General features: G+C 40.6%; 1 protein-coding gene across 1 annotated transcript in view; it reads left to right on the top strand.

Moving 5' to 3' along the window:
• The window catches only part of ddr2 (discoidin domain receptor tyrosine kinase 2), a 53869-nt gene that overhangs the window by 35094 nt on the left and 6716 nt on the right, over positions 1-12059 (top strand). The window contains exons 10-15 of the mRNA XM_003225460.4: positions 218-348; positions 2746-2956; positions 5970-6193; positions 8141-8268; positions 8726-8917; positions 10265-10499. Coding sequence (XP_003225508.2) covers positions 218-348; positions 2746-2956; positions 5970-6193; positions 8141-8268; positions 8726-8917; positions 10265-10499 — 1121 coding nt within the window. The remainder of the gene's footprint in view (positions 1-217; positions 349-2745; positions 2957-5969; positions 6194-8140; positions 8269-8725; positions 8918-10264; positions 10500-12059) is intronic.

Here is a 12059-nt window from a genome sequence, read left to right as displayed (position 1 = left end):
CTTCCCAGCAATTTATTATCATTAAGCACTGGAAAAATACAATAAATCACAAGAGAATTTTATAATCTGATATGCATTTCTTTTTCTGTTGGGTGTCTAAGAAGACATGGCTCCGAGTCCAGAGCAACAATTGTCAATTTGCACAGACAACTAATTTGCCAGTTAAGAGTCTTGGTTTTTTTGGTAAGTTCTCACCATCTTCTCCATATTCTGACAGATCCAACCCTTAAAGTTGATGACAGCAATACTCGAATCTTGATCGGCTGCCTGGTGGCCATCATCTTTATCCTGGTGGCCATCATCGTAATCATCCTCTGGAGGCAATTTTGGAAAAAGATGCTGGAAAAGGTATGATTATAGACAGATGCAAGGCATGTGTGAATTATGAACATTATGTGAATTGAGCAACATGACAAAATAAATTGCCAGCTCATGGCTGGAGTGGCTGAGAGTATTAAAGGACTGCAGAGCCGCCCCGAGTCCCCATTGGGGAGATGGTGGCGGGGTATAAATAAAGTTTTATTATATTATTATTTATCACAGACAGCCCCTCAGAATAATAGACTGAATTGATATGAGCTTTAAAGGCCATTTTAGTGTATTTATTGTATTTTAATTCTGTTTTAGCACACTGCTATATAATTGTTTTTTAATTTTTGTATTGCATTTTTTATACTTGTCTAGTATGGATTGTTAACTGCCTTGAGTCCCCATGGGAGGAAAGACAGATTATAAATAAAGATGATGATGATGATGATGATGATGATGATGACGACGACAACGATGATAATAATAATAATAATAATAATAATAATGACAATGATTAACAAAAGCCAGAAAAATCAAGGACTCATTATAAGAACTCATTACCTTTTGGACCAATCTATAAGAATGCTTTATTAATTTACCTTTCTATCAGTTCAGAAAGTCACTTCCCCACAGCTTGGAAAGCTACTTTAAAAGATAACTCATTCCTTTTACTCCCGATAGTATTCAAAGTTTAATTTGCTGTCTTTTCTTGTTCCAGTGTCTAAACAGATAACATTTTTGCATTGCTTTTTAGGTGCTTATAGAAACAAGGGGAAGGACTTAGGATTGATAAGAAAATAGCACATCCAATCAGAGCTATATTCAAGTTCAGTTGGTGTCAAAGACAGAACGCCACCAGATAAAGTTCAACACAGTTTATTAAAGTTACAGAACTAAAAAGTGCCCGTATGAAACAAAGGACTAGGCAAAAACTTGCCTTCAGTGTAAAAGATACACAAAAAAGACTCCGCTGATACTAAAAGTGGTTCAAAAGATAAACCGGATTAAACAGGAGTTTAATCCGGGTTAAACAGAAAATGCTTACTTCAGCCTGGCAATTTAAACAAACAAAAGTTGATAAACAAGGATTCAAAGAAACATAAATAGCTGGCAGCAGATTCCTCTCTGCTACTCGAAAGCTGCAAATGAGTAACTAAGGTTGTTACTCCTCTGTGCAACAAACAGAATCCGGATCCAGGCACTTCAATCAGGGTAGCAACGGTCAGCAGGGTCCCAGTCCGGTCCGAGGTCGAAAGCCAGGTACAGATGTCTTTGGTTCACCAATTCCACCAAAAGCCACAGAAGGGGTAGTCCGAGGTCGTAGTCAGTCAGTCCAGCGTCAATCCAGAATAGGCAATTAATGTCCGTCAAGAAGACGGCGGAGGTCCAAGCTAATAAGATTAAACACAGGTTGCACAACAAAAGCCCACACAGTTCCTCCCGCCGTCTATGCCCAGTGTCCTTGGTAACTTACGTATTCAGCAAACGAAACACACCCGTCTTCAGGAAATTCCCAACAAGAGCCCAAGCGTTCGTCCAGATTACCTTGCCCAACGCAATTAGCCCTGGATTCTAAACCCCATTTTATGCCAGTTTACAACTCCTCATCGCTGTCAGCTGTTACCCTAATTCCAGGTGCCTCATCATCATCATCCTCATCAGAGCTAAAACACCTTTGACTACGCCCCACAGCATCCCCAGCTGTGGATCCCGTTCCATCCCTCCAACTCGTCCACGGGTCCGATCCTGCAACCCGCCAGTCGCTTCCCACACTAGCATTGCCGGTGACACCCAAATCCTCCCTCACACGAGTCCATTCCATGTCATCCTCCTCTGAGCTAACCACCTCTTCCTCCATTCCCTCGGTAAAACCCTCAAAGGAGTCTTCGTCTGTTGGTTCTGCAAATAAGTCCCGCAGCCGTTTCCTTTCTCGCTCCTCAGGAGAGTCTGACTCTCGAGGAGTCTTACGACCACGTCTCCCAGTATCGGAGCCATAAGGCTCAACCATAACAGTTGGATCTGTATTCAAATCCAGTCAGAGTTAAATATTGAGACCATCTTAGAGGCAGTTGAACACCATACAAGAAATAAGTAAGAAGAAATAAAGGTTCAAGAGCCTCAGTTCGGCCAGAACTGTGTCTATCTCTCAAAGACGTTACCTCTCTTCATAGGGATTTTGTGGTGACTCAGGAGGAAAGAAAGACTAAAATTCTTGTCAGTTAATAAATTCTTGTTAGATTTTACTATATAGCTATATATACTATATATCTGTTCCCTGCACAGCTAGTTCACCTTCCAAGTTAAGATGATGTGGGGGCAGAACAAGTACCAAACAACTCTTTCGCAGGAAACTGTTATTTGTTTCTTGTTTCTTCCGGCCTCTATTTCTATTGTTTATTTTGTGGTAGAAAAATCCTGTTTTCTCCTCCTTTCCAGGCCTCTCGACGAATGTTGGATGATGAAATGACCGTCAGCCTCTCTCTACCCAGTGAGTCAAGTATGTTCAACCACAATCACTCTACTTCTTCCAGTGAGCCTGAATCCAGTTCCACATACGACCGCATATTTCCCCTGGGTCCAGACTACCAGGAACCATCTCAGTTGATCCGCAAACTGCCTGAATTCACCCCGAAGGAGGAAGAGGCAGGTCAGAACTTGGAAGATCTCTCCAAAATCTGGAAGATACTTCTTTGATTTCATTCCTACATCTGCTGCATCACTTTGATATGATGAACTTGGCTTTAGCCCATGGAAGTTTATGCTGAAATAAATTCATCTTAAAGTTGCCACAAAGCTTCTTTTCCCTTCCCTTTTTATACTGAAACAGGTTAACATAGTCTTTGCAAAATGTTCTGATTTCACTTTCTGGTTTTTTTTTTAAATCCACCCAAATGGTGAATAAGATTGAAATGAAATTTATAGCAATAGCTAGACTTATTAATTTGGCTCAAGTGGTACAAATGTTGAACGGGGCCAATTAACACTTCCTGAGTAATATTGCTCACAGGGGGAAAGATGGAAAAATCTTTCTTATGCTAGTTTGTATTCAAAATAGCATAATGGTGATCAATAATGAAATCAGCATGTCTTTTGCTTATCTGGCATGGAATTCACAGTTCTGAAGTGAAGCTTTATATCTTGGGAATGACACTAGGTAACACTATATAATAAATTTGGAAAAAAAATCTGTTCCTGGTTTGAAAGTGTTATTTCCTGTTTAATTGTGTGGTACTTACTTTGAAAGTAGTTGTTATATTCCAGAAACACGGCTTTGAACAGCCGACCCTCTGGTCGACAGATTTTCCTGCAGCTAGTGGCTTAACCTGCTGCGCTACTACGGCATGTCCTGTAAAAACAAAGTTTTTGCAGTTTAATAAACCTTTCCCATGTTTTTATGATAAAGCCAATTAGGAAATGACATTTCTAACCCAGGAACAAAAATTGTGTTACATACTGTAATCTGCAGGAGCTTTCTCATTTGCTTAGACTCTGGGTGTATGTAAAAAAATTGAAATAACCAACCTAAGAGAGTAACCTCTGAAGACAACAAGGTAAACCATCTCTGAAAGAAGTCTCATTTGTTTATGAGTCCATTTATTATCTCAGATTAGAGCAGAATTTAAGAAAGTTTTAAAAAATATATTTTAATCTGGCTCCCAGACCTCCACAGCTAATGTGGATAAAAAGTATTGCTCTCAAAAGCCTCCAAGAACACTAGAGTGGTTTGGGGACTATGTATAATCCGTGGACCACATTACATTTGTGTCTGCCCAAAATGGGGATCGAAAGATTGCTTATTTGAGATCATCCAATATATTGAGCACTAACAGAAACAGATGTTCTTAGAAGGGGGGGAAAGAGGACATTTTGCATAGAATTTATCTCCAAAAATCAGGTTTCATAGAATCATAGATGAGACGACAGGGGCCATTCAGTCCAACCCTCTTCTGCCATGGGAAAAAAAAACACAAGGCACTTGTGACAGATGGCCATCTAGCCTCTGTTTGAAAGCCTCCAAACAGGGAGCTTCTACCACATTCCAAGGCAGTGAGTTTCACTGTTGAACAGCCCTTATGGTCAGAAAGTTCTTCCAGGTTTTGGTGTTTGTTTTGTTTTTAAAAGGCTTTTTGTTACAAATACGGGCCGGCAGAAGCTTGGATAAGCGAATATCTTGGATAATAAGGAGAGATTAAGAAAAAGCCTATTAAACATCAAATTAGGTTATGATTTTACAAATTAAGCACCAAAACTTCATGTTATACAACAAATTTGACAGAAAAAGCAGTTCAGTACGCAGTAATGCTATGTAGTAATTACTGTATTTACGAATTTAGCACCAAAATATCACGATATATTGAAAACATTGACTACAAAAATGGCTTGGATTATCCAGAGGCTTGGATAAGCGAGGCTTGGATAAGTGAGACTCTACTGTACTGTACATATATTTGAAAGTTTGTGAACAATATTTGCTGAATTTATGAAGCCAAAATCTATTCTTGTTATTAGCATTGTTATTTATATATCAGATACAGGACTACCCAAAACCTTTTAAACATTTTTTCAACATAGTTAATTAAACATTTTCACAATAAAAACACACAAAAAGTACATAAATACAGACATACGTAATGATTGCTTAAAAGACATACATCTCTACCTATAACTCTAAAACTACTAACATATACACAAATTAGTTTTAAACATGGATATTCAGCTTCTCTTTTATTAATTTCTCCTTAAATTTAACATTTTTCTTCCACTTTATATCTAGCAAATTGTTTACTTGTTTGTTTTAGCATTTACAAGTGATTATCCCGTTTTCCTTTCCCTCCTATATCTATATATATAAATGAGTGATGGCATCACGGCGACCAACAAAACAACAAAACTACAGGCCCCCCAACCTCGAAATTTGACAACACAACCCATCATCCACACCTCTAGGTTGATACAACAAAAAGAAAAGAAAAATAAAGTCCTAATTAGAGGGAAAGGAATAATTGTTTTTATCCAATTGCTGCCAGTTAGAGGACTAATCTCTGCCCACTTGGTCTCCTAGCAACCAACTCAGCCCAGGGGACAGGCAGACTTAGGCCGTGGCCTCTTCCACAGATTATCTAATTTGCACTGGATTATATGGCAGTGTAGACTCAAGGCCCTTCCACACAGCTATATAACCCATTTGTAATATTATATTATCTGCTTTGAACTGGGTTATCTTGACATATAATCCATTTCAGTGTGCATTTTATACAGCTGTGTAGAAGGGGCCACATACTTCGCCACAGCAATGCGTGGCCGGGCACAGCTAGTATATTGATAAATGGTTTCCATTCTTCTGAGAATGTGTCCAATAACTTATCCTTCAACAACATTGCTAATTTGCCAATTTCTATCCAAGTTCTAGTTTGATGTTGATTCTTGTTTTAAGAATGTCTTGGATTATTCCATGAATTTGTTTCCAGAATTTTTGGGCTTTTGACTTTTTACAAAATTTGGAAGCCATAAAATATCAATAAAGATAGCAACAGTAGAAAAGAAGCAGATGATAACAGAAAAGTTTTAAAAGGCCTCATATAGTATTCCTTTTTGCAGTTTCTCTTCTCCTCTGATATCCCTTGGCTGAGTTTCTTGTGTTCTGTAACTTCTCTTCCTAGGCTGCAGTGGAATTACCAAACCGGCCCTGCCAAGTGGAGTTGAGGGTGTCCCCCATTATGCCGAGGCAGATATTGTTAACCTGCAGGGGGTGACAGGCAGCAACACCTATTCCGTCCCAGCTATCACTATGGATTTGCTGTCTGGCAAAGATGTGGCTGTGGCTGAGTTTCCCAGGAAGTTGTTGACTTTCAAGGAGAAGCTGGGAGAAGGCCAGTTTGGAGAGGTGAGAACCCCCTGTGTTTGTGCACCATGCTTCCCCAAAAAAAAGGTTCAGAAAAGATTGCTGTAGCTCGATATAGTTTCTAGGTATGTGTGTGTGGGGCTGTCTTTGAAGACAACCCAGAAACTGGATTTATTGCAAAAATTACCAGACCCATATAACATCTCTTTTAAAAAGACTGTACTGGCTGACAGTATGTTTGTAATCTAAATCCAAGGTACCGGCTATCAAGTCAACAAATTCACTTGTTAAATCCCTGACCTCTTAACAGAAGAGAGCTTATGAACAACTACAGGGTGATTAAAAATGATGGACCTGATTTGAAATTGCTGTACAGTGTTCCCTCACTTATCGCAGGGGTTACGTTCCATGACCACCTGCAATAAGTGATAATCCGCAAAGTAAGGTTAAGGTAAAAGGTTTCCCCCTGACGTTAAGTCCAGTCGTGACCGACTCTGGGGGTTGGTGCTCATCTCCATTTCTAAGCCGAAGAGCGGGCGTTGTCCATGGACACCTCCAAGGTCATGTGGCCGGCATGACTGCATGAGGCACCGTTACCTTCCCGCCGGAGCGGTACCTATTGATCTACTCACATTTGCATGTTTTCAAACTGCTGGGTTGGCAGGAGCTGGAGCTAACAGCGAGCGCTCATTCCGCTCCCGAGATTTGAACCTGGGACCTTTTGGTCCGCAAGTTCAGCAGCTCAGCGCTTTAACATACTGTGCCACGAGGGCCCCCACATCCGCGAAGTAGGGACACTATATTTATTTCAGTATTTATACATTATTTTAATATTTGTACTTTATTTTAGCAGTTACAATATACAGTACACAGGCAGAGAAGAAGAATGGAAGCTAAATAACCCTTTTTTATTTCCAACCCTTCCCTCCCCCCTCCCTTTATTTCTCCCTTTCCCCACTTCCAAAACCCTTTGAACATGGCAAAAACCTGTGAAACAGTGAAAATACCACGATAAATGTGTACATTAATATTTATTGAAAACCCGCTTAACAGTGAGGGCGCGAAAAGTGAACTGTGTAGCGAGGAAACACTGTATATCTCAGCACCCACAAATTCTGTATGAATGAAACTTTTACTCCCTGAAGGTGGGGCATAGAGTCTCAAAGGCTTACTTCTATATACCTCCCCATAACAAAAACAGCCCCAAGCCCCAGGCCCCTTCCACACTGCCCCTACATCCCAGGAACTAATCCCAGATTATCTTGTTATCTCAGATTATCTGACAGTGGAGACTCATATAATCCAGTATAAAACACAATCCTCAATCAAATCCTGGGATATAGGGCAGTGTAGAAGGGGCCTCAATCTTTCGTAATATGGCAATCCTGCAATTTAAGGCCTAATTAGATTTTCTCCTTTGGTAGAAATATTATTTAGATATGTTTCTGGTTCAAAATAGTAAAACCCGATAATTCATTAAATCATTTGTGACTTTTTGAGTTACTGTGAAATATATGGCTTTGAAACTGGGTCCATCATTTTGAAACATCCTTTATAATGCTAAGCACACCCACAATAATCAGAACTGCTGAATACACCCACAAAATCCTAAGAAATTTATCTAGAGGTCTTTGTATCGCAGGTCTGATAGTGACCAGATTTTCTTGTTGGCTCTCTCTACTTAATATCATTGGAATTCAGTAGAGGGAGTTGTTGTGTCTCTAAGGCTTCTTTTAATGTTTAAATCAGCAATAGTGGAGTGATAAGAAGATCTGCTTGTACAAGGAATTTCACAGGAATCTCTGACCTTGACATTGGCAACATATATTGGATATGTGGTTCTTCATACAGAGCTGAAAAATAGTGATGGAAGGAGAAGGCTGGGTGGGGAATCATCCTGGGTTCGGTTTTTGTACTTTAACTCTTCACTTCATGGTACGATGAATAAATTTTCTGTCCGATGACTGCTGCTTGTTTCATTTCCTCTAGGTCCACCTATGTGAAGTGGAGGGGATGGAGATGTTCATGGACAATGGTTCTATTTTGGATGGTGACTTGAAGCAGCCTGTCCTACTGGCCGTGAAAATGCTGCGAGCCGATGCCAACAAGAATGCCAGGTGCATGAGATATCTGGAATATGAGAGGGAAGCAGCTGTGGTTTTCTTAGGGATGCTCATAGCAGGCTAAAGAAAGCACTCTCCTTCTGAAGATGCCAGCCACAGATGCAGGCAAAATCCTGATCTGGTTTGCTGAGAGGAGGCATAAGCTTTATCTTCACTGTCCTCCTAGAAAACTTGTTCCACATCACTGTCAGTGGGAAAAGTAAAATCAAAAGTATTTTTCCACAAACTAAAGATGTCACAATACTTAAAAAGCTCTGGTCAGTTAATAATCGCACAGTAAGAAGTATGGGAATGACATGCCCAATGTAGTTTGATCAGGCACTGTGTTCATATCAGACAAGTGATTTGAATCAGGCAGGCACTCAATGATCTAAAACCGCTAGTTAAAATATAATGTAGCACCACTAATGCTTCCTCCTCTATATGATTTGTTTTGTGTTCTATTTGGAAGGAATGACTTTCTTAAAGAGATTAAGATCATGTCCAGATTGAAGGATCCCAACATTATCCGGCTGCTGGCTGTATGTATCACTGATGACCCACTCTGCATGATTACAGAGTACATGGAAAATGGTGACCTCAACCAATTTCTATCTCGCCAGGAGCTCCAAAGCTTGATAGTGAGCTCTGCCTCTGCTGTCAGGTAACCAACAAGAGTTCTGCAATGGTCTAAATCAGTGGTTCTCAACCTGGGTTTCCCAGATGTTTTTGGCCTACAACTTCCAGAAATCCCAGCCAGTTTACCAGCTTTTAGGATTTCTGGGAGTTGAAGGCCAAAAACATCTGGGGACCCCGGGCTGAGAACCACTGGTCTATATACTGCCTTCTGTGTGAAGCAACTCTTCCACATTATAGCCACAAAAGGATATGCTGTGTGAAAGGGCTCAAAATGGCTTCCCTGGTTATATTGTTCCAAATCCTAGATAGAGAGTACCTTCTGCCTCTGTATTCTCCATACTTACCGCATCACACCATTGACCCATGTTCATCTCTTTCACATGTGCTATTTTCAAGTGAGGTGTCACTCACTCTATATCTCTGCATTTCATTTTTTCTGCCTATGTGTAATACCATATTGAAATTAGAGTTTTGGCCCAGTTCTCTAATCTGTTACAGCCATTTTGGATTAACTGTCCCTCCCAACTTGGTGTCATCTGCAAATCTGATAAGTATGCCCTTTTCCCATCATCCAAATCATTGCTAAAGATGTTGAATAGCACTGGGCCCAGGTCACTTCACTCCAGGATAAAGAAGAGCCATTGGTGAGCACCCTTTTGGTCCAGCTAGTCAACCAATTCCCAATCCATTTAACAGTAGTATGGTCTAGTTCACATTTTACTAGCTTTGCAAGAATGTCATGTGAGACCTTGTCAAAGTCCTTCCTGAAGTTCAGGAATACATAGAGTGCATATTCTCCTTATATCCATATTATTAAAAACAATAAAAGGGGCTTTTTGGTTATATCCAAAGCAAAAGGAAGAACAAGGAAATGGTACAGCTACTGCGTACAGGTGATGGCAGAAAGCTGACAGAACTGAGAAAAAGCAGAACTACTCAATACCTTCTTTGTCTCAGTCTCCATGCACCCGAGGACGTGGATGAATCTATTAAAGCACATTCTGCAACAAATCTTGAATTTGTTTAACATGACTCTTAGGCACCTTCTACACTGCCTCATAATGTGTCATAGAAGTCGCATTAGCCTGGGGTGTCCAAATGACACAACAGACCAATGCATTTAGAGCTGGAATAAACCTGTTTGCCGAGGTTTATTCCGGATTTTAAAAATACCTGCAAAAGGTCCGGATCTTCCAGACCTTGGCAAGTATGGGGCCTGCCTTCCCACCACCATGCCATGCTCCCAAAGCTCAGGCATGGATAGGTATATGGTTATCCTCCAGTGGAAGAGGCGAGTTGTGGAAGGGCCCTGAGTTGTTTTGTTGCAACAGAATACAATGGCTATTTGAAAATTCATTCTCTGGTTCTCCAGCTATGCTGATCTGAAGCTAATAGCCACACAAATCGCTTCTGGCATGAAGTACTTGTCCTCACTGAATTTTGTTCATCGAGACCTGGCTACACGCAACTGTCTGGTGGGGAAGAATTATACCATCAAGATAGCTGACTTTGGTATGAGCCGGAACCTCTACAGTGGAGATTATTACAGGATCCAAGGGCGCGCAGTACTCCCTATTCGTTGGATGTCATGGGAGAGCATCCTCTTGGTAAGCATCTTGCACTTCCTATTGGGGTTGTGGGAGGCCAAGGTATGCTTCTGCATTTGTGCTTGAGCTTGGATGTGTTTTAATTCAGACTAACTATACTTTGGCCACATACATAACAGAACAGGCTTGGCTTGTTGACTGTGGTTTAGCTGAAAGAGGAACAAAGGACTTTTGGTGAACATTTCCGGTATTCATGAAAAAGCCACTTTAGGTGAATTTTTTGTTACTGCTTCCTACAAATTGAAACATTTTCTCCTATTCAGAAAGCATTTTTCCTGTACAGAAAGTGTCTTGGTTTATAAGCGTGTTCCTGGGTTTATCTGGGGTGCTAATTCAGAAAATTGCATTAAATCAACCACATCGACTCTAGTTTCTTGGGGCGGTTCCACACAGTACCTATAATTCAAGAGAGAACAGGTTAAAAAGGAGGGTGGCCAGATGATGTTTGTGCTAAATGTGTGCTCAATCGCAGCAACGGAAGGAAACCCCAATTCAAAAGGGTCCTCTTTTATCCTGGTTCCGGGCAAAAAAGCAGATTTTCCCATGACCCTGTGGCTCTGGGATTTCCCTATTTACCCCCTGTGGAGATTTCTTCCCACCCATGCTGGTTTTAAAAAGCCCGAAACAGCTAATTTCAAGAGAGGAGAAGTGGGGAGCCATTAGAGGTCTCTGAAAGTGTTTATTTTAAACTTTCTAATATGAAATAGATAATGAATAAACAATTTGGGAAAGAGGGAAATCCAGCAGCATTTTAAAAAAATCTCGCCAGTATGCACATAGGAATCTCCATATTTGTATTTGGATACTCACATGTATACATATAAGCATCAGCGCATAATTGGGTGATTTGAAAAAACAATTTCCGGCAGATGTCCCCCGCCACCCTCCATTTTATCCTAAGACACAGAAGGACTTGGGGGGGGGGGGGGGAGGAGGGAGAGAAAGCCCGGGACCAGCAGATCTGTGTGGGAACCTGCTCTGAGGTCTTGGGTTGGTTTATCTGGCATATTAATACTGCATTTGGCACTGTCTGGAAGCTTCCTTGGTTGCCTATTCCTTTACAGTTGGAGGTTGGACTTGATAGTACTGTACTTGTGGTTCATTTTAGATCTATGATTCTATCCTAGAATTTTGTGTAGCAGCTTGAAATTGTTATGGCTAGCTTCTGAAATCGAGATATGATTTATGTCCACATAATCCCCGTCATCACACTTGTAACTTTATCAAAAAAGATAAGACTTGTTTTTGAGAAAATCACACTGACCTTTTCTGAATATAGGAGTCCTTCCTAAGGGCTTACAGATTGTCTGTTTCATGAGCTGCTTTAGAATTGTATTGATGTCAGGCTGACTGTGCAGCAATTGTTTGAATCCACCCCCCTTTTTTTTAAGATGGGAAGTCTAGTGGAACACCTCCTTTTCTCCAGGAATTCTCAAATATTATTGCTAGTGGTTCTGAAATCACTCCTTCTAGTTCATCCAACCCTGAAAACTTGAATTCATTTAGATTAGCCAGATATTCCTGTACCTGCCTCTTTACCTATTTTGTACTGTATTTGCC

This window comes from Anolis carolinensis, chromosome 4 (assembly GCF_035594765.1).
Source record: "Anolis carolinensis isolate JA03-04 chromosome 4, rAnoCar3.1.pri, whole genome shotgun sequence".
NCBI classification, from domain to species: domain Eukaryota; kingdom Metazoa; phylum Chordata; class Lepidosauria; order Squamata; family Dactyloidae; genus Anolis; species Anolis carolinensis.
Note: the sequence above shows the minus strand (reverse complement) of the source record. Positions and strands in the feature narration are given on the sequence as shown.